The sequence below is a fragment of the Camarhynchus parvulus genome, chromosome 2 (genome assembly GCF_901933205.1).
Source record: "Camarhynchus parvulus chromosome 2, STF_HiC, whole genome shotgun sequence".
Lineage (NCBI taxonomy): Eukaryota > Metazoa > Chordata > Aves > Passeriformes > Thraupidae > Camarhynchus > Camarhynchus parvulus.
Window position 1 is genome coordinate 150706254 of NC_044572.1, and position 22044 is coordinate 150728297.

Genomic DNA, 22044 nt, shown 5'->3' on the forward strand with positions numbered 1-22044 from the left:
ATGGTGCAGGTGTTTGTTTTTGGAATTCTGTTATTCCATGTCCTTCTCTTGAGTCTGTGTCCATCTGACCTTGGCGGCAGCTTTTAAATGCAATTATTAGAGGTTAAAGACTGGTGTTGTTGGTGCATGTCAGGGTGGTGTGAAGACATTCCCAAAGCTTGGGAGAGGTGGGGTGTCATCGCTGATGTCACCCTGTGATACTGGTGTGCTGTGGTTTTTGTGTATGTTGTGAAGAGGGGGCCCCATTCCCTGCCAGCCATGTCAGGCTGGTCTGGGCTTTGCAGGCATTCTGGGGCTGAGGGGCTGCTCCTTCCAGTGCATTCCTGCCTGCCTTGGCTCCATCTCTCCTGCCCAATCTATATGCGAGGCCTTTCTCGACAGAGATGGGAAAGCAATTCCTGAGATTTATGAAGGTCACCCAAGCTCCCCAAAGTCCAGTGCTGGTTGATCCATAGCAGTCATCTCAACTGGGCTCAGCAAGGTCACCTTATGGGGTCACAGTGCCAGGTTCTGACTGACACATGGGAAAGAAAGCAGCTGAAGGATTAGGAGAACAAGACAGGTGAGGAGAAGCTGAAAAAACTGGGGATGTTCAATTTTCAGAGGAAGAGGATTGACCTTATTGCTCTCTGAAATTGTCTGAATGGAAATTTTTAACACCAGTCTTGTCTCCCTTTCACCAAGCTGTGGAGAAGAGGCAATGAACTTTAGTTTCCCTAGTGGAGGTTTAGTTTCCTATTAGGGAAATTTAATTCACAAAAATGCAGGACAACCAACATACTGAAAGGGCTGGAGAATCTGTCATAGAAGAGAGGCTGGGAGAACTGGGGCTTCAGGAGACAAGGATGGACAGTGGGGTGTCATCAATGTATGGAAATCCCAGATGGCAGGAAATTAAGTCGAGGGAGTCCGTCTATCCACAGTAGAGCAACCATGCAGGAAACGAGGGCAAGGGCACAGGTGAAACCAGATGGAATTCCATGGGCAAAGAAGGGAAGAATTTTTCAATGTGAGGGTGGACAGAGAACGGAAGACATGGTGGACTCACTGTCCTGGGAGAGCAAAACCTGAACTGTCCATGGTCCTGGAAACCCCATACTTGTTTGTCTTTGTTGAGCTGAGGGGAATGAAACACTTGTATCCCAGAGTTCCTGCCCAAAGTGGATGATTTTGTGACTCTGCTGAGAGGGTTCAAGAGTTCTGCTGGGAAGAGAGTTTGTAAAGTGTGTCCTGGCATGGAGACACTCTACCAGAGCTGTGCTCAGGAGACCATTAATGTGTCAAAAGACTGGTGTAGCAGGTGATGGGCTTGTGCCATGTCCTGGAAAGTCCTCCCAATCCTTTGCTTCCTGTGCCAGTCATGGTTGTTAATAGTGGTGACATATTTACTAAGAAATATGCTGTGCCCCTTTTCTGTTCACTCTAATGTCCTGTCTGACACTGTGTGAGCTGAGGATGTGAGACCACTGGAATTTACAAAGATGAGGAGACATGTCAGGCTCTGATGCAGGAAAACTTTATTGAGGTAAAAGAATGAAAAGACAGGAGAAAGAAACAGAAGTGATCCAGTGTGAAGCACAAGTAGGAAGATCATCAGCTGAGGTGCTTTTCTTGCAGGAGCTGATGCCAGAACCTCAAGGTGGTGCCTTTAGCAGATGGAGCCATAGCCCCTTCCGCCATAGCAGCCCAGGCCTCCCAGCCCATAGCCAAACCCACGGCCATAGCCAAGGCCGTAGCCAAGGCCAAAGCCAAATCCCCCAGAGATGGGCTGTCCCTGCACACTGAGCTCAGTGCCCACGGCAGCCGAGGAGGTGGATCCGACGGCGGTGTTCTGGGGGAAGGAGGTCATGATGGGTCCTGGCAGGGTGACCAGCACAGGGGAAGGGTCGATGATGACACGGGAATCCTGGCATTGCAGGGCACAGGGCTCGTTGCAGCTGTTGGCCAGCGGGGTGGGTCCCGGAGACGGCAGAGGCTGTTGCAGGCCATGGGTGTGGTGTGGAGGGTGCCTGGAAGAGAGAGAGGGGGGTGAGGCAGGGCAGGGGTGTGGGAGTCTGAGGGATGAAGAAATGTGGAGGCTGTTGTAGGGGTGTGGAGGCTGGGGCTGAGCGTGCTGAAAGAGAGGGGCCAGGGGTGCAGGAGCAGGAGGGTCAAGGGCTTGAGTCTCACCTGGTTGTTGGCAGCAACAGGAGTAGAAGGAGTCAGGAGGAGCTTGTGAGGGAGAGAGGCTCTGGGTCGGCTTTTATGCTGGTTCTGTAGGGGTGGGACAGTCTTGTCCCATGGCCTTGGGGCATTTTGCAGGTTACAGGTTCTGCCAGGCCCAGCCTGGCAAGCTATGATGCGAGGAGCGTTTTCCTCCCCACAACTATGCCGTGGTGTCATGTCTTGCTCTAAGGAGACCTTGTCCATCCAACCTTGGCGGCATCATTAAAGTGAGAGTTGGTATTTGGGAGCATTGGCATGGAAAATGTGTGTCAGAGACACCAGAATATGTAGAAAAAAAGCCTCAGAAAACTATGGGTGTCATCAGTGAGGTCATTTTGTGGCACTTGTGTGGTTTAATTTGTGGGTGTGTTGTGAAGAGGGGCTCCATTCCCTCCCAGCCCTGTATGGCTGGTGTGGGATTTGCAGCTGTGCAGTGCAGGAGGAGCTGCCCCTTCCATTGCGGTCATTCCTCCTTTAAAGTGTGAGTATTTGAAACCAAAGGCTGCTGTTGATGGGGCATGTCAAAGGGGACTGAAGATGTGAACAATATTATGTAGAGGTGAGGTGTCATCAGTGACATCATTCCATGGAACTCATGGTTTTGGGTTTGTGGGTGTGTTGGGAAGAGCGGCCCCAAATTATCTCAGGTGTGTCAGGCTGGTCTGGGCTTTGTATCTGTGCCAGGTGTGCACACCTGGAGTCTTCTGTTCCATGTGAGCAGTTGGAGAGTTGCCCCTTCAGCAAGCTGCCAGATGATAGGGTGGCTGAGGCACTACTTGGTTCTGCCACTGGTCAGAGGGATCTGGAGACAGGGTAAAAGGAATGTCCTGCATTTCAAGAGCAGGAAATGAGAAGTTCTGCATCTGGGCAGGAATGGCACTTGGCCCTGGTCTGAGAATCTGGAAAGGAGCTTTGCTGAGCAGGACCCTGTAGTGCTGGTGGAGAACAAAGAGAACACAAGATCTCAATGAAGCTTTAGTTGAAAAGGTGTCTAAGATAGATTTCAGACAATTCTTGCCATGAAGTTGGGAGAGGCGGCCCATCCTCTCTTTAGAGCACTAACTGGGTCCCATGTGGTGTGGTTTGGGCAGTTCTGGGCTCCCCAGTGGAAGATAATCATGAACTTAGAAACAAAACCACTTTGTGGCCAACAAGGTTCTAAAGGGGCTGGGAGATCCTTCACAGATGAGAATGAGGGATCTGTGACTCCCAGAGACAAGGATGGAGAGAAGCTTGTCATCAGTGAGGGCAAATCCCTGATGGCAGGGAATGAAGATGAGGGATCATAGCCAGCCTCAGCAGTGCACATGTGGAGGATAACAGGGCAAAGACACAAGTGAAAGCAGATGTAACTCCATGGGCAAGGAAGAGAAGCATGTTTCAGTGTGAGGGTTGTCACAAAATGGAAAAGATGTAGGAGTCTGTCCTGGGAGATCCAGAAATGGAACTGCCCATGGTCCTGGAATTCCTGCGCTTGTTGGTCTGACTAGAGCAGAAGGGAATGAAGCTCTTGCTCTCCAGTGTTCCTCCCAAAATGTATGATTTTGTGACTGTTTACAGGGAGGGTTTGAGGATCCAGCTGGGGAAGAGAGTTTGTTAAGTGTCTACTGGCATGTAGTAACTTTTTCAGAGCCATGATTGGTGTGTCAAAGCTGTAGGTATAGCAGGTGATGGGCTTGTGACGCATTCTGGAAGATCACACTTCAACCCTGCTTCCTGGGCAATTCTTGTGATTGCTGGTGGGAACGTATGTGCTAAGAAAGGTGTTCCAGCCCTTTTCCCCCTATGCCAACAGCCTGTTAAGGCCTTACACTGTGCTGAGTGAGGATGTGAGACAATTTGAAATCCAAAAGAGGAGGAGACTTCTCAGGCTTTGATGCAAGAAAACTTTATTGAGGGAAAAGACTGAAGGCAAAGGAGAAAAAGATGGAAGGCATCTCGTGCAAGTTGCAAGTAGGGCAGCCATCAGCCAAGGGTGCTTTGTTTGCAGGAGTTGTTGCAGGAGCCCCAAGGTGGTGAACCAGTCCTTAGCAGATGGAGCCATAGCCCCTTCCGCCATAGCAGCCCAGGCCTCCCAGGCCATAGCCAAACCCACGGCCATAGCCAAAGCCATAGCCAAAGCCACCAAATCCCCCAGAGATGGGCTGTCCCTGGGCATTGAGCTCAGTGCCCACGGCAGCCGAGGAGGTGGATCCAACAGCGGTGTTCTGGGGGAAGGAGGTCATGATGGGTCCTGGCAGGGTGACCAGCACAGGGGAAGGGTCGATGATGACGCGGGAATCCTGGCATTGCAGGGCACAGGGCTCGTTGCAGCTGTTGGCCAGCGGGGTGGGTCCGCAGGGACGGCAGAGGCTGTTGCAGGCCATGGGTGTGGTGTGGAGGGTGCCTGGAAGAGAGAGGGTGAGGGAGGGCCAAGGAATTGGGGTGTGAGGGGCGGTGATGTAGGATAGAGAGGGAGTGTGGAGGCTGTTGTGAAGCTGTGGGGAGGTGTGAGGTCTGCTGAGGCTGGTCAAGGTTTGAGACTCACCTGGTAGTCTGCAGTAGCAGGAGTAGAAGGCTTGAGGAGAAGTGTGAGAGGGAGAGAGGCTCTGGGCCGGCTTTTATGCTGGTCCTGGAGGGGCGGGACAGCCTTGTCCCATGGCCTTGGGCATTTTGCAGGCTGCAGCTCTTGCCTGGTGAGTCCTGAGGTGGGGAGTGTTTTCCTTTATGCAATTCTGCAATTCTGTGTCTTTCCCTTGAGGCTGTGTCCATCTGACTTCGGTGGCCACTTAAAGGGGAGAGTTGGTATTTGGGAGGATTTGATTGTTCAGTGTGTGTCAGGGAGGAATGAATAAACAACCAGAACCGCAGAGAACTGCAATGTCATCAAGTAAGGTAATTTTGTGACTCTGATGTGCTGTGGTTTGTGGGTTCTTTCTGATGACTGGGCCCCTATTCTGTGCCACTGGGTGTCCATCAGTCATTGTGTTGCACCCAGGAATGCTGAGGGAGCTGCTGATGTCCTCAGAATGTCACTCTGCAATAACTTGGAAAGGTCCTCATACCTAGGAGCAGTTTCTGATGGATGAAAGGCAGCTCATCCCCTTGTGTCTTCAGTGGGCTGAAGTGACAGCATCTGGAAAAGGAGAGGCTGTTCAGGTTGAACTTGTTCCATTTTTCAGGTCCATTTGGAATTCTCAACTTTACATGACACTCAACCAACATTGAGTAAATCAATTTACATGAGACTCAACCAACTAAAGTCTATGTCTTGACCTCATTCAGAAATTAAAAAAAACAATCAGTAAACCTGGCCTGATTTTTTTTCTCCAGCTTGTGCTGTGACATGACTTCATTTATTCCACATTGAAGGCATGAGGTATAACCTGTAAGTCTTTATATTTTGTTTCTGTGAGCAAAAGACAAAATTTACTAACTGACGCTCAGCAAACTCATTTTTCCTTTTCTGTCATGATGTGGGTGTTTCTTTATGGAATTCTATGATTCCATGTCCTGCTCTTGACTCCTTTTCCTTCTCACCATGGCAGCTGCTTTTAAGTGTGTGTGGGTATTTGGGAGGATGTGCATGGAGGGTTCATGTCAGGGAGGGCGGAATAAACAACCAAAGCATTGGAGTGGTGGTGTGTCATCAGTGAGGTCACTGTGTGACATTCATGTGCTGTGGTTTGTGGATGTGTTTTGACGAGGGTCCCCATTCCCTCCCAACCTTCTCAGGCTGCTTTGGAATTTGCAGCTGTGCTGGAGGTGTTGCCCCTTCCCTCACATTTCATCCCTCCCCACATTGATCCCACCTGGCTAAGCCTGACATTAAACCTGAATTTTCCTGTAGACTGTGCTCTGTGGGTGTCTTGGTGCTCCTCTTATTTTTAAGTTTTTGATATCTGGAGCCTTTTGAATTTTTACATGGACTGTGTGCCAAAACATGAGGCCACTTATGATTGTCAGAAGGAGGATTTGGAGGCTGCCCAGGATTGTTGGAGGGCGAGCATTGCATGATCCTCAAAACCAACCCAGGCAAGTCCAGGTTGTGTCAGTGCCCAGTGTGGATATCTGAGAAAGGTCCGAAGGGCTGGACCGAGAGGCTTGTGGTCAGGGTCCCAAAGTCCAGATGGCAACAAGCCCCCAGTGCTGTAGGCCAGGAATTGGATCCATTGGACCAACACAGAAAACCTGAGAGGTGCTGGACATCTGATGGAGTTCTGCCAGGGCAGAATGGGGTTCTGCCAAGGGCTGTTTGTTGGGAAGAGTCAACCCAGATAAGAAGGAATGCCTGGGTATCAGTCAGAACAATTGTTTTCTTCTATGAAAAAGCCTTTGTTTTGTGGTTGGGGTTGCAAAGAAATGGGACAGCAGGTGTCCCTGTGTGGGAAAAGGAAACCCAAGTGTCCAGGTAAAGATTGGGAAAAGTGTATGACCAAACAGAGAGAAATCATCTGTCTGCTCAGCACTGGTGAGATCCCACGTAAGGTGTTGTGGGCAGTCCTGGGCTCCCAAGTGTGAAAACGAATCAGATTTTGTGAACCCAGACCAGTTCAGGACAACAAGACTCCAAAGGGGTTGGAGAATCATTCCTAGAGGATGGTCTGAGACAGCTGGGACTCACAGTGGACAAGGATTGATGGGGGGGTGTCATCAGTGTGTGCAAATCCCTGATGGGCAGGGAATGAGTGAAGTGAAGGAGTGAAGGAGTGAAGTGAATTGAAGTGAAGGAGCCCAGCTGTTCACAGCAGTGCTCATGTGCAGGGCAAGAGAGCAAGGGCACAAGTGAAAAAAAATTGAATTCCCCAGGCAAAGAATACAAGAATCTTTCATTGTGAGTGTGGCCACAGCGTGGAAGAGGTGTTGGAGTGTCTGTCATGAGAGATTGAATGCTGAACTGTCCATAGTGCTGGAAATCCTGCTCTTTCTGGCTCTGCTGTAGCAGGGGAGTTGAAGCACTTGCATTCCAGATTTCCTGGCAGAGTGTTGATGTATTTCCTCAGTTTGCTGCAAGAGTTCAAGAGACTTGCTGGAAAGAGTTTGTCAAGTGTTCACTGGCATGGAAAGGCTTTACCAGAGCTGTACCCAGGAGAGCATGAATGTGGCCAAGGCTTTCGTGTATCATCTGAGGTGTGTGTGACAGATTCTGGAGGTGTTCCCTCCTCTGCTTCCCATGCCAGACTCTGTTATTGGTTATTTTGACATATTTATGAGGGAAGGTGTTTTTGGTCTATTCCATGTACCCCAATGTCCCATTGATCTGTGGAATGTACTCAGTGAGGATGTGAGACAACTGGAATTAAAAAAGAACAGGAGGCATCTCAGGTTTTGATGCAGGAAATGTTTATTGAGGCAAAGGAATGAAGAGGCAGGAGAAAAAAAATGAAAGGGATTGAGTGTAAGGTGCAAGTAGAGTGACCATCAGCCAAGGAGATTGGCTTGCAGGAGTTTTTGCAGAGCCCAGGCTGGTGGTGTCAGGGGTGAGGTGCTGAGGGCCCTTAGCAGATGGAGCCATAGCCCCTTCTGCCATAGCAGCCCAGGCCTCCCAGCCCATAGCCAAACCCACGGCCATAGCCAAGGCCATAGCCAAAGCCACCAAATCCCCCAGAGATGGGCTGTCCCTGCACACTGAGCTCAGTGCCCACGGCAGCGGAGGAGGTGGATCCAACGGCGGTGTTCTGGGGGAAGGAGGTCATGATGGGTCCCGGCAGGGTGACCAGCACAGGGGAAGGGTTGATGATGACACGGGAATCCTGGCATTGCAGGGCACAGGGCTCATTGCAGCTGTTGGCCAGCGGGGTGGGTCCGCAGGGACGGCAGAGGCTGTTGCAGGCCATGGGTGTGGTGTGGAGGGTGCCTGGAAGAGAGGGGGGTGAGGCAGGGCAGGGGCGATGATGCAGGGGGGAGAGGGATTGTGGAGGCTGTTGTGGGTTTGTGGGGAGACGTGAGGGCTGATGAGGCTGGAGCTGAACATGCTGGAAGAGAGGGACCAGGGGTGCAGGAGCAGGAGGGTCAGGGGCTTGGGACTCACCTTTTCGCTGCACAGAAGAAGGCTTGAGGAGAAGTGTGTGAGGGAGAGAGGCTCTGGGCCGGCTTTTATGCTGGTTGTGGAGGGGCGGGACAGCCTTGGCCCCAGACCTTGGGGCATTTTGAGGCAGCAGCTCTTGGCTGTCCCAGCCTGGTGAGTCATGAGGTGAGGAGTGTTTTCTTTCCTGATATTCTGCAGTTCTGTGTTCTTCCCTTGAGTCTGTGTCCATTTGACCTTGACTGTATATTTCATTTGGGAGAAATAGTGGCCAATGGATTGGTACTGGTTTTGTTTTGAATGTTGGAGGGGCAAACAAAGCCTACAGGAATTTGGGTGTTATTTCATGTCTTCACCTAACCCCCAGCCATTCCTTCTGTCCAAATCTACTTCTCTGCAGCCTGGGGTATGGTCACTGCTCTGGGCTGAAATTTCATAAATGTGCCATGAGTTGGCCATGTAACCTTGGCTGTGAAAAGCTCCAGCAGTTACTTGGACAGGATTAGGAAAAGAAATACAGGCAGGTTAAGGGAGTTGAACATCCTGTTCCACACCACTGTTGGGGCTTCTCAGTGAAACAAGGCCGTGGGCATGGTTGGCCAAGAGCAGTGCAGGGAGACCATGAAACTGATGGGAGTGGAGGATCCTTTAGATGAGAAGCTGAGAGAGCTGGAATTTCTTTGAGGAAGGAGGCAAAAATACAAATGGGACATGTTGTGAATATGCCATGGAATGACCTCAGCGATGTCCCCCCAAATCTCCTAAGCTGTGGTTGAATCATCCATGAGTCATGACACTCACAATCAACAAGATCTTGGTCTCTAATTTTTGCAACTTAAACCTACCACCAAGGTCAGATGGAGATGGCCTCAGGAGCAGAACATGGAATTGCACAATTCCACAGAGTAACAACTGCTCCATGACACAAAAGGAAAGAGGTGCTTACTGGCTGTCCGTTAGTAATTATTGGGTTTTGCTCATAGGAACAACACATCAAGACTTACTAATTATAAGTTATGAAAACTTGTGGCTTGAATGCGGAAAAAAGGAATTGATGTCACAGAGCAGCCTGGAAAAAAGCGATCGGGCCCCGTTTGTTGTTTATTGGATTCCTGAATGAGGTCAAGGAATACACTTTGAATGACAGAGTATGTTGTTGTGTAAATTGTGTAAATTTCAAAATACAAGTAGAATGGAACAAGTTCAGCCCTGGATTTCCTCTTTCTTGATGTCATTGAAAACACAGAATGGAACTGCTTTCTTTCCTCTATCATGAAGGGCTTTCAGGCACTGGAAACTTTCCAAGCTCTTCCAGAGTGACCTACCCAGGACATCAGCAGCTTCCTCAGCATTCCTGGGTGCAACTCAATGACTGATGGACATCCAGCAGCACAGAACAGAGTCCCAGCCTTCACAAGGCACCCACAAACCACAGAACACAACTGCCACAAGATGACCTCACTGATGACATTGCAAATCTCCTGGGCTGTGGCTGTTTATTGACCCCTCCCTGACACACACGGAACAGTCAAATACTCCCAAATACCAATTCCCAATTAGAAGCTGCTGCCAAGGTCAGATGGACACAGCTTCAAGAGCAGGACATGAAATTGTAGAAATGGATGAAGAAGAACATTCCCTCATGACTCACCAGGCTGGGCCAGCCAAGAACTGCTGCCTCAAAAATGCCCCAAGGCCATGGGACAAGGCTGTCCCACCCCTCCACAACCAGAATAAAAGCCGGCCCAGAGCCTCTCTCCCTCACACACTTCTCCTCAAGCCTTCTCCTCCTGCTCCTGCTGACAGCCAGGTGAGTCTCAATCCCCTGACCCTCCTGCTCCTGCACCCCTGGCCCCTCTCTTGCAGTACGCTCAGCCCCAGCCTCAGCAGCCCTCACACCTCCCCACAGCCCCACTACACCCTCCAAACTCCCTCACCCTCCTTCATCACTGACCCTCCAACCCCCACACCCTGCCCTGCTTCACCCCCCTCTCTTCCAGGCACCCTCCACACCACACCCATGGCCTGCAACAGCCTCTGCCGTCCCTGCGGACCCACCCCGCTGGCCAACAGCTGCAACGAGCCCTGTGCCCTGCAATGCCAGGATTCCCGTGTCATCATCGACCCTTCCCCTGTGCTGGTCACCCTGCCAGGACCCATCATGACCTCCTTCCCCCAGAACACCGCCGTTGGATCCACCTCCTCGGCTGCCGTGGGCACTGAGCTCAATGCCCAGGGACAGCCCATTTCTGGGGGATTTGGTGGCTTTGGTTGCTTTGGCTACGGCCTTGGCTATGGCCGTGGATTTGGCTATGGCCTGGGAGGCCTGGGCTGCTATGGCAGAAGGGGCTATGGCTACATCTGCTAAGTGCCCTTGGCACGCCATGCTCCCTCTCTGGGGCAGGAAGGCATTGATGATCTGGCAAAGTCTCCTCCAAGCAAAGGACCTTGGCTGATGGTCGCCCTACTTGCACTTCCGCCTGGCTCGCTTCCATTTGCTGCTTATTGCCTCTCATTCTTCTACCTCAATAAAGTTTTCCTGCATCACATTTTAAGTTGAGTTCTTCTTTCTGATGCCAAGACCCTTCCAGTCTCACGCAAATGAATTCTCTCAGCCAGGCTTCCAGAATCCACTGGGGTGGCTGAAAAACTGCTCCAAGACCTCTTTTAGGATTTATTTCCCTATTCTACTACCAACTGGCACAATTTGCTCTTCCAGTGCATCCCACAAATCCTTCAGTTACTGAATCACAGACCTGGATACGCTAAGGCAGATCTATCCCTGCCTCTGGCCCAAGCCTTTCTGGGTGGTGTGTTCACTTTTGCTGGACCGCATTTGCTTCTGTCCCTCATCATCTTCCATGGCCTTCTACAGATCCTATGAAGCACATCCTTGTCTTCCTTATCTTTGTGGGCTCAGAGTTCAACACAGAACTCTGATCTTAGTACAGGAGAGCAGAGGGTGAGATTCCCCCACTCTCTTGCGCTGCCCACGCTGTCCTGTGGGATGAGCCCAGACAGGGGAGGAGTTTCTGGTCAGTGAGTGCACATGGCTGGGGCACATCCAATTCTGTAGGAATCCATAAAGTTAGAGGGTTTCAGGTTTGTGGGAAAACAGACTGGCCTCAGTTCTGACAGAATTGTTAATATTGCTGATGCATCTTGTTAAGCTGCAGGAAGACGTGAGGAATAGAACAATAGACTTATGTTAGTGTTTTGGAATAGCTTTCTAAGTTGCAGAAAGTATCCATAGCAAGGCTAAATTTTATGAATAGACTTTTATGCATTGATTTCTTATAAATGAACAAGCAAGTATTGTTTTAACTCAAGCTATGTGTGTTTATGTTGATTGGTTAAACTGTCTGTCAGTATGCTTTTGCTCTGTGTAATTGGCTAAGACGGGTATTTGGTAGTTTGTAACAGCAAAATTCTTTGGCTTGCTGGCTGGAGTGAGAGCTGCTCACATCCTACATGTAAAAAATCATGTATGAGGCTGATGCTGAGGAATAAACGGCTCTAGATGCATTCCAAAGCAAGTTCTGTGTTCTGTCCTGTTTGTGTCTGTATATAGCTAGCCGGTGCAAAATTCTTCATCCACCACCACCCCAAGTGCTCCTCCTTGGGCTCTCAATCCCCTCATCACCCATCCTTTATCCTGCATGTTTGGGATTGCTCCAATCCAGGTGCAGCAGGTTCTGCCCCTCTGCTCTGCTCTGGTGATATTGGAGAACTCTTAATCTATGGATTACTGGGATCAGCGAAGACAAGACTCTGCCAGAGGAGATCAAGAGTATGGCCATGAGGACGATCGATGGTTGAAGGTTGGGACAGCCTTGGCCCGTGACATTGGGACATTTTCCAGGGAGAAGCTGTTGCCTGGCACAGCCTGGTGTGCATGAGGTTGGGAATGTTTTGCTTCAAACAGCTCTGAAATTCCAGATTCTGCTCTTGAGGCCGTGTCCATCTGACCTTGGCGACAGCTTTAGTGGGTTGGTATTGGTTCCACTATGGGTGGATGAAGAGAGGGAGAACCAGTATCCTGTACCAGGACTTGTGCAAAACTTTTGTTCCTGTGCCAGACAACACCCTTGTCTTTAAGCTGGAGTTGATGGTTGGATCTCTGACTGGATAAAAAATGGACAGGATGGTCTCACTCAAAAGTTGTGGTCACTCCATGTCCCAGTGTGGAGAACAGGCACTAGTGGTGACCCACAAGGGTTGATAATGGAACCATTGTCACTTCCCATCTTTCTCAGGGACATGGAGAGTGGGTGTGAGTGTCCCCTTGGCAAGACTGGAGATGACACCAAGGTGAGTGGTGTGGTTTATGGTCAGAGGGAAGGGATGGCATGCAGAGTGGTCTGGATGGGCTGTGGAGATGGGCTGGTGGGAAACTTGTGAAGGTCAACACAGCCAAGAGGAAGGTCCTGCACCTAGATTGGATCAATCTCAGTAATAGATGTTGGATGGGCAACGAGTTAATTAACAGCATGCCTGAGGAGAAGGACTTACCCACTTACACACCCATAAAAATAAACGAAATCACTCTAAAATTCTAAAAATAATTACAAACTAACCAAAAAAATAAAAACTTTAACCTCACTAATAAAAAAAAACAAATAAAACCCCCACAGATTAAAAAAACACCACCATATAACCAACTACCAACAAAAAACGACAATACACTCTTTTTACTAATAATTCTTGCCACATTATAAAAATAAATCAAAAATTTAAAAAAAAAACCATATAAAATGCCACACAACAAATCACAAAAACCACTGAAAAAAAATTAAACCAATGTACTAAACTCAAAACTATACAACTAACCCTAAACATAACTAAAAAAACCCCAAAACTCAACCTCAACACAAACTAATGAATAATGATCAATACACTATAAAAATAACTAAAAAAATTTTTAAAACCTGAATGATGAAGAATTGGACATGTCCTGGCCACGTGAATGAGCTGAGCAAAATCCCCCATGCCCTGCGGTTATCCCCACAGTGAGGGCAGCACATTCTGTCCCTCTGCTGCACACTGATGACACTGGACTTGTGTGTTCCACTCTGAGGATACAAAAAAAGGGAAGACATGGACCTCCTCGAGCAGATCTGTAAATGGCCTTGGGAGCTGATGAGGGTCTGGAGGAGCTGGTGTCCAGCCAAAGTGAGCACATCAGCCAGGAGGGCCTTGTGTCAGAGTCACGGATGGACATGCATTGGGGGATCCAGGTGTGTGTTCAAGCAACTGAAAAGTTGCCGTGGTGCACTGGAAGAACAAAGTGTACCAGCGGGTAGTGGAATTGGGGAAATAATTCCTAAAAGAGGTCTTGGAGCACTTTTTCAACAATCCCAATAGCATCAACAACATTGGCTTATTCTCAAAATGTCTGGCAAGAGGAATGAAGATGGAGTCTTGTGAGGTTATCATGCAGAAAAACTTTATTGAGGTAGAACAGTGAAAATTCAGGAGCAGCCAGAGGAAGGGAGCTGGTCTGAGGTGCAGGTAGGGCGACCATCAGCTGAGACCCCTTGCTTGCAGATGGTTTGGCCAGAGCACCAAGGCTTTCCTGCCCCACAGTGGGAGCAGCCAGGCACAGGTGCCCAATGGTCTCTGGCTTGGGAGAAGGGGTTTGCAGCAGAGGAGCTGGACAGAGCCAAAGGGGCGATGCAGAGCACAGAGAGGCAGAAGAGCAGGAGGCAGATGGGCCATGTTTGCAGGCAGCTCAGGCTGGCCCCTTGGCTGCTGCCTTGCTTGGTGCCCTGGGAGCAGGAGATGGAAGAGCTGAGCCTGTTTGAGAGCCTTGGCACAGAGATGAGTCTTCAATGCCTGAGACGAGTTCCAAGGTCGTTGGTGTCAGGAATGGTGCCGAGGGCCTTTAGCAGTTGTAGCCATAGCCCCTTCTGCCATAGCAGCCCAGGCCTCCCAGGCCATAGCCAAATCCACAGCCATAGCCCAGCCCATAGCCAAACCCACGGCCATAGCCAAGGCCGTAGCCAAAGCCACCAAATCCCCCAGAGATGGGCTGTCCCTGGGCATTGAGCTCAGTGCCCACGGCAGCCGAGGAGGTGGATCCGACGGCGGTGTTCTGGGGGAAGGAGGTCATGATGGGTCCTGGCAGGGTGACCAGCACAGGGGAAGGGTTGATAATGACACGGGAATCCTGGCATTGCAGGGCACAGGGCTCGTTGCAGCTGTTGGCCAGCGGGGTGGGTCCGCAGGGACGGCAGCGGTTGTAGCAGGCCATGGGTGTGGTGTGGAGGGTGCCTGGAAGAGAAAGGAGGGGGAGGCAGGGAAGTGATGAGGGGTTGGGAGGCAAGGGAATGTGGAGGCTGTTGTGGGTCGGTGGGAAGGCGTGAGGGCTGCTGATGCTGGGGCTGAGCACGCTAGATGAGAGGGTTCAGGGGTGCAGGAGCAGGAGGATCAGGGGTTTGAGGCTCACCTGTTTGTCAGCAGGAGCAGGAGGAGAAGGTGTCAGGAGAAGTGTGTGAGGGAGAGAGGCTCTGGGCCGGCTTTTATGCTGATCCTGGAGGGGCGGGACAGCTTTGTCCCATGGCCTTAGGCATTTTTTAGGCAGCAGCTCTTGCCTTGCTCAGCCTGGTGTGTCATGAGGTGGGGAGTGTTTTCCTTCCTCATGTTCTGCAGTGTTATGTCTTCTTCTTCTGTTTGTGTCCATGTGACTTTGACGGCGGCTCATAATTTGAGAATTAGAGACCACCGCGGGTTTTTTTGATGGCATCTATCAAGACATGTAGAAGATGGAACCAAAGCTAAGCAGAACTCTGCAGTCATCAGTGAGGTCAGGCCATATTGACATCATGTCCCATTTGCATTCTTGCCTCCTGTCTCAAGAAACTCCCAGCTCTTTCAGCTTCTCCTCATTTTGATGACACCCCAGTATTGTCAATGTCTTGGTCTCCCTGCACTGCTCTTGGTTAAGCATGTCCATGTCCTTGTTCAACTCTGGTGCCCCAAATGTGGTGGGGGATAATAGGGTCAACTCCTTCAGCCTGCTTGTATTTCTTCTCCTACGTTACCTATCCTGGTAACTGCTGGAGATTTTTATTCCATAGAGTACATGTCCACCTCATGATCCACTTAAGCTCCAGCAGGACTACAAGGAAATTCCCTTCTCAAATGCTTTGGTTGCCAAGGAAAGGGCAACTGGTGTCATCCTGAACTTCTGTCAGGGCTTTTACACTGTCCCACGGGACACCCTTGTCTCTAAACTGCAGACACGTGGGTTTCAAAGTGGTCTAATGAATGGATGAGGAACAGACAGAAGGTGATGGTCAATGGCTCTATGTACAGGTGGAGGCCAGTGATGAGGCCTCCAGGCCTCTGCCTTGGACTGATGATTTTGAATATTTTATCAAGGAGATGAACAGTGAGATCAAGACCACCCTCAGCATGTTTGCAGGTGCCACAAAGCTGAGTGTTGCAGTCGACACAAGAACAATGAAGGATGCCATCAGGAGGTGTTGGAACCCAGGACATTCCTCTGACTGCCCTGGAGGACTCAAGACCCTGGCAGGGCGCTCAGAGACCCTGGCACAGAGTCAAAGACACCTGTGCCTTCCATTTTAACCCACCGAAACAATTAACAACGTTGTGTGAGGATTTACAAGCCACAAGGGTTGAGTAGAAAGATAGCTAACTTGTCACAGGGTGAAAAAGTAGAATTTTGGGGATTTAGAATGGAGGTTCAAGAAGCAAGATGGAGGAATCTGGGTCTGTCCTGTCCTCCTTCTTCTTCTTCGCCTCCATCTTCTGCTGTGATGGTGGCACTTTTGGATTGGTTTAGAGTAGAGACAGACTGTCTAACATAGGTGATAGGCAGGGGAAAATTATTGTAAATAAAGTACACGTAGTTCTTAGTATAAAAAGCTAACACCACCCCAAGGGCAATCAGTGTGCCACAAACCAACCTGCCAGACAGAACTCAGTGGGTCCGAAAAAGAATGTAGTAGATAAGAGAAAATAAACAACCCTGAAAACCAGAGCCGAGAAATCCCGACTTCTTCAGTCACAGGGCTGGGAAAAAGGACTCTTTAATACCTCAGGAGCCATTTCAGCAACACAGAACCCAAGAAGGAGGGACATTGGGAAAGTTGAGAACATAAGAACCTCTTGTGGTTCAACAACTCCAAGTTCAAGGTCCTGCACCTGGTCTGGGACAGTCCCAGACATGAGCACGGCTTTGGAGGAAACTCCTTGAGAGCAGTTCCACAGAGAAGAATTGCAGTTTCTAGTGGACTAAAATGACATGTCAATGTGAATTTCAGCCAAAAAAATTAACCATATCCTGGGCTGCATAAAAACAGGTGTGGCCAACAGGAATGGCTGGGGGTCAGTTGAAGACAGGGGAAGACACCCAAATTCTTTTAGGCTTTGTCTGCATCTTCTACATTCCTGAGACAAAACAAGACCAAAACCTTGGCCTCTATTGCTCCCAATTAAAAGCGGCTGCCAAGGTCAGATAGACACGGCCTCAAGGGGAGGGCATGGGATCACAGAACATGAGGAAGGAAAACATGACCCACTTATGACTCACCAGGCTGGGCCAAGCAAGAGCTGATGCTTAAAAAATGCCCCAAGGCCATGGGACAAGACTGTCCCGCCCCTCCAGGACCAGCATAAAAGCTGGTCCAGAGCCGCTCTCCCTCACACACTTCTCCTGACACCTTCTCCTCCTGCTCCTGCTGACAGCCAGGTGAGACTCAAACCCTGACCCTCCTGCTCCTGCATCCCTGGCCCCTCTCTTGCAGTACGCTCTGCCCCAGCCTCAGCAGCCCTCACAGGTCCCCACAGCCCCACAACAGCCTCCAAACTCCCTCTCCCCCCTGCATCATCACCCCTGCCCTGCCTCACCCTCTCTCTTCCAGGCACCCTCCACACCACACCCATGGCCTGCAACAGCCTCTGCAGTCCCTGCGGACCCACCCCGCTGGCCAACAGCTGCAACGAGCCCTGTGCCCTGCAATGCCAGGATTCCCGCGTCATCATCAACCCTTCCCCTGTGCTGGTCACCCTGCCAGGACCCATCATGACCTCCTTCCCCCAGAACACCGCCGTCGGATCCACCTCCTCGGCTGCCGTGGGCACTGAGCTCAATGCCCAGGGACAGCCCATCTCTGGTGGCTTTGGCTACGGCCTTGGCTATGGCCGTGGGTTTGGCTATGGGCTGGGCTATGGCTGTGGATTTGGCTATGGCCTGGGAGGCCTGGGCTGCTATGGCAGAAGAGGCTATGGCTACAACTGCTAAAGGCCCTCGGCACCATTCCTGACACCAACGACCTTGGAACTCGTCTCAGGCATTGAAGACTCATCTCTGTGCCAAGGCTCTCAAACAGGCTCAGCTCTTCCATCTCCTGCTCTCAGGGCACCAAGCAAGGCAGCAGCCAAGGGGCCAGCCTGAGCTGCCTGCAAACATGGTCCATCTGCCTCCTCCTCTTCTGCCTCTCTGTGCTCTGCATCGCCCCTTTAGCTCTGTCCAGCTCCTCTGCTGCAAACCCCTTCTCCCAAGCCAGAGACCATTGGGCACCTGTGCCTGGCTGCTCCCACTGTGGGGCAGGAAAGCCTTGGTGCTCTGGCCAAACCATCTGCAAGCAAGGGGTCTCAGCTGATGGTCGCCCTACCTGCACCTCAGACCAGCTCCCTTCCTCTGGCTGCTCCTGAATTTTCACTGTTCTACCTCAATAAAGTTTTTCTGCATGATAACCTCACAAGACTCCATCTTCATTCCTCTCCCTAGACACTTTCAGATTAAGCCAATGTTGTTGATGCTATTGGGATTGTTGAAAAAGTGCTCCAAGACCTCTTTTAGGAATTATTTCCCCAATTCCACTACCCGCTGGTACACTTTGTTCTTCCAGTGCACCACGGCAACTTTTCAGTTGCTTGAACACACACCTGGATCCCCCAATGCATGTCCATCCGTGACTCTGACACAAGGCCCTCCTGGCTGATGTGCTCACTTTGGCTGGACACCAGCTCCTCCAGACCCTCATCAGCTCCCAAGGCCATTTACAGATCTGCTCGAGGAGGTCCATGTCTTCCCTTTTTTTGTATCCTCAGAGTGGAACACACAAGTCCAGTGTCATCAGAGTGCAGCAGAGGGACAGAATGTGCTGCCCTCACTGTGGGGATAACCGCAGGGCATGGGGGATTTTGCTCAGCTCATTCACGTGGCCAGGACATGTCCAATTCTTCATCATTCAGGTTTTAAAAATTTTTTTTTTAGTTATTTTTATAGTGTATTGGTTATTATTTATTAATTAGTGTAGAGGTAAGTGTAGAGGTAAAGATTTGGTTGGGGTTTTTTTTAAGTAGTGTTTAGGATTAGTTGAATAGTTTTGAGTTTAGTAAGTTGGTTTGATTTTTTTTTAGTGTTTGTTGTGATTTGTTGTGTGGCATTTTATATGGGGTTTGTTTATTTATTTTTATAATGTGGTAAGAATTATTAGTAAAAAGAGTGCATTGTGGTTTTTTGTTGGTAGTTGGTGTTATGGTGGAGTTTTTTTAGTATGTGGATTTTTTGGTTTTTTTTATTAGTGAGGTTAAAGTTTTTATTTTTTGGTTAGTTTGTAATTATTTTTAGAATTTTAGGGTGATTTAGTTTATTTATATGGGTGTGTAAGTGTGTAAGTCCTTCTCCTCAGGCATGCTGTTAATTGACTAGTTGCCCATCCAACATCCATTACTGAGACTGATCCAATCCAGGTGCAGGACCTTCCACTTGGGCCTTCACCAGCTTCATGCCAGCCCATCTCAACAGCCTGTCTGGAACACTCTGAATGCCATCCCCTCTTTCCAGACAATCGAGCACACCACTCACCTGATTGTTATTCACATTTTTGCTGATGGGACACACAATTGCACTCCCACAATGATGGGTAGTGATAATGGTTGAACACGACTCTCTGAGGGTCACCACTCATCCCTGTCTCCACGCACACATGGAGCCATTGACTCTTCCATAACTCTTTCTGTGCAACCATGTCACCCATTTCCATCTTAACCAAATGGTCCAACCAACATCCACATCTCTCCAGCTTAGAGACAAGGATGTTTTCTGGCAAAGCAAGAAATACTGTGCACAGGTCCAGGTACATGTTATTGATCCCTCTTCCCTCATCCAGCAGTGCTGGAACCAAAACCAGCTCATCAAATCTGCTGCCAAGGTCAGATGGACACAGCCTCAAGAGCAGGACGTGACAATGTAGAGCTGTGGGAAGAAAAACCCTCCCACCTTATGATTTGCCAGGCCGTGCCAGGCAAAATCTGCTGCCTGGAAAAATACCCCGGGATAACTGGCCAAGGCTGTCCCAAACCTCCAGCCATAGATTGTCCTCAAGGTTGAGCTCTGGATCCTCTAAACCAGAACCTTGTCTTCCTTATTGCCAGTAACCCATAGGGTTCTCCAGTACCACCAGAGAGGAGCAGAGGGGGAGAATCTGCTGCACCTGGATTGGAGCAATCCCAAACCTGCAGGATAAAAGCTGGGTGATGAGGGGATTGAGAGCAGTCCCAAGAGGGAAGGATTTGGGGTGCTGGTGGATGAAAAATAGGACATGCCCTGACCACGTGCACTCGCAGACCAGAAATCCCCTGTGTCCTGTGCTCATCCCCACAGCATGGGCAGCAGATGAGCAGGGGATTCATAGCCTCTACTCATCTCTGGTGAGACTGGAATTGTTTGTTCAACTGTAGGACCCCTACAACAAATCAACCTTGCACGTCTCCCATTTCTAATCACAACAAGGATTCTTTGGTCTCTTCAAGCTCTTGCTGTTCCTGCACTATTCTTGCTTCACTAAGTCCATGTCTTTCTTGTACTGTAAAGCCCAGCTCATCACCCCAAATCAGATATCCTTATCCATATCCTTATCTGTGAGGAGACAGGAAGTGTCAGTCTCCTAGAAACCCTTTTCCAGAAGTTCTTTTGCTGCAAGGATGCATAGCCAAGGTAAGAAAGACATGGACCTGCTCAAGCAGATCTCTTAGTGGGCTGAGGAGAGGATGAGGGGCTGGAGCAACTGGTGTCCAGCCAAAGTGAACACACCACGCAGAGGGGCTTGTGCCAGGAGCAGGGATAGGCCTTCATTAGCGTGTCCAGGCCTGTGTTCTAGAAACAGGAGGGTTTGGGGGATGCACTGGAAGAGCAAAGCATACCAGTGGGTAGAAGAAGAGGGGGAATAAATCCTAAAAGAGGTATTGGCACACTTTTTAACCCCAGTGATCTCTACAACTCTGGCTTATTGCTGAGTGAGACTGGAAAAGTCTTGGGAGAAGAAAGAAGGAGGAATCATATGAGGCTATGGTGCAGGAAAACTTTATTGAGGTAGAAGAATAAAAGGTCGTGAGCATCCAGTAGAAGGGAGCAGGCTGAGGTGGAAGTAGAGTGACCATCAGCCAAGGTCCTTTGCTTGCAGGAAGTTTTTCCAGAGCATCAAGAACATTCTGCCCCACAGTGGGAGCAGCCCACCAGAGGGGCCCAATGATGTCTGGCTTGGGAAGTGGGCTTTGCAGCAGAGGGGACTGGACAGAGCAAAAGGGGCCATGCAGAGCAGGGAGTGGGAGAACAGGAGGCAGATGGGCCATGTTTGGGGGCAGCCTGGGCTGGCCCTTTAGCAGATGTAACCACCCCTTCTGCCATAGCAGCCCAGGCCTCCCAGCCCATAGCCAAATCCACGGCCATAGCCAAGGCCAAAGCCAAAGCCACCAAAGCCACCAAATCCCCCAGAGATGGGCTGTCCCTGGGCATTGAGCTCAGTGCCCACGGCAGCCGAGGAGGTGGATCCGACGGCGGTGTTCTGGGGGAAGGAGGTCATGATGGGTCCTGGCAGGGTGACCAGCACAGGGGAAGGGTTGATGATGACGCGGGAATCCTGGCATTGCAGGGCACAGGGCTCGTTGCAGCTGTTGGCCAGCGGGGTGGGTCCGCAGGGACGGCAGCGGTCGTAGCAGGCCATGGGTGTGGTGTGGAGGGTGCCTGGAAGAGAGAGGGGTGAGACAGGGCAGGAGTATGGGCAGGGGTATGGGGGTGCAGGAGGGTGAGGGAGTGTGGAGGCTGTTGTAGGGCTGTGGGGAGGCATGAGGGCTGCTGAGGTTGGGGCAGAGCGTGCTGCAAGAGAGGGACCAGGGGTGCGGGAGCAGGAGGGTCAGAGGATTGAGGCTCACCTGGTTTTCTGCAGGATCAGAAGGCGTGAGGAGAAGTGTGTGAGGGAGAGAGGCTCTGGGCCGGCTTTTATGCTGGTCCTGGAGGGGCGGGACAGCCTTGTCCCATGGCCTTGGGGCATTTTGAGGCAGCAGCTCTTGCCCAGGCCAGCTTAGGGAGACATGAGCTGGGCAATGTTTTCCTTCATGTAGTTTTGCAATTCCATGTCCTGCTCTTGAAACCATTTCCATCTGACCTTGGCAGCAACTTCATTACATTTGTATTTGGGCAGATTTGATTGTCCCATGTGAGTCAGGGAGGGCTGAATAAACAACCAGAGCCCAGCAGAAATGCGATGTCATCAGTGAGATCATTTTGTGGCACACGTCCTGTGGTTTGTGCGTGCCTTGTGAAGATTGGGACTCTGTTCTGTGCCACTGGATGTCCATCCATTAGTGTGTTGCAGCCAGGAATTTTGAGGGGGCTGCTGATGTCCTGGGGAGGTCACTCTGCAAGAGCTTGGAAAGGTCACAGTGCCTGGGAGCTCTTCCTGATGGATAAAAGGGACCCCGCAGTTGTTTCTTGTTTAGGATCAAGAGAAAGGATCTGGAAATTAAAGCCTCAATAAGTTGAACTTGTTCCAATGCTGTGATCCATTTGGATTTCTCAA

At 50.3% G+C, this 22044-nt stretch overlaps 6 protein-coding genes across 6 annotated transcripts; 2 read left to right on the forward strand and 4 right to left on the reverse strand.

The window, feature by feature from the left end:
- Positions 1 to 4232: 4232 nt before the first annotated feature.
- On the reverse strand, positions 4233 to 4571 carry LOC115900878 (feather beta keratin-like). The gene has a single exon (XM_030943044.1). The coding sequence runs from the start codon at positions 4569 to 4571 to the stop codon at positions 4233 to 4235; it is 339 nt and encodes a 112-aa protein (XP_030798904.1).
- A 3111-nt stretch (positions 4572 to 7682) lies between these two features.
- Positions 7683 to 8021, reverse strand: LOC115900921 (feather beta keratin-like). The gene has a single exon (XM_030943131.1). It carries the CDS (start codon positions 8019 to 8021, stop codon positions 7683 to 7685), a length of 339 nt encoding a protein of 112 aa, XP_030798991.1.
- A 2208-nt stretch (positions 8022 to 10229) lies between these two features.
- On the forward strand, positions 10230 to 10577 carry LOC115900889 (feather beta keratin-like). Its single transcript, XM_030943075.1, has one exon. It carries the CDS (start codon positions 10230 to 10232, stop codon positions 10575 to 10577), a length of 348 nt encoding a protein of 115 aa, XP_030798935.1.
- Positions 10578 to 14093: 3516 nt separating this feature from the next.
- LOC115900968 (feather beta keratin-like) lies at positions 14094 to 14462 on the reverse strand. Its single transcript, XM_030943192.1, has one exon. The coding sequence runs from the start codon at positions 14460 to 14462 to the stop codon at positions 14094 to 14096; it is 369 nt and encodes a 122-aa protein (XP_030799052.1).
- A 2658-nt stretch (positions 14463 to 17120) lies between these two features.
- On the forward strand, positions 17121 to 17480 carry LOC115900943 (feather beta keratin-like). The gene has a single exon (XM_030943163.1). The coding sequence runs from the start codon at positions 17121 to 17123 to the stop codon at positions 17478 to 17480; it is 360 nt and encodes a 119-aa protein (XP_030799023.1).
- A 3364-nt stretch (positions 17481 to 20844) lies between these two features.
- On the reverse strand, positions 20845 to 21189 carry LOC115917604 (feather beta keratin-like). Its single transcript, XM_030971783.1, has one exon. It carries the CDS (start codon positions 21187 to 21189, stop codon positions 20845 to 20847), a length of 345 nt encoding a protein of 114 aa, XP_030827643.1.
- Positions 21190 to 22044: the final 855 nt, after the last annotated feature.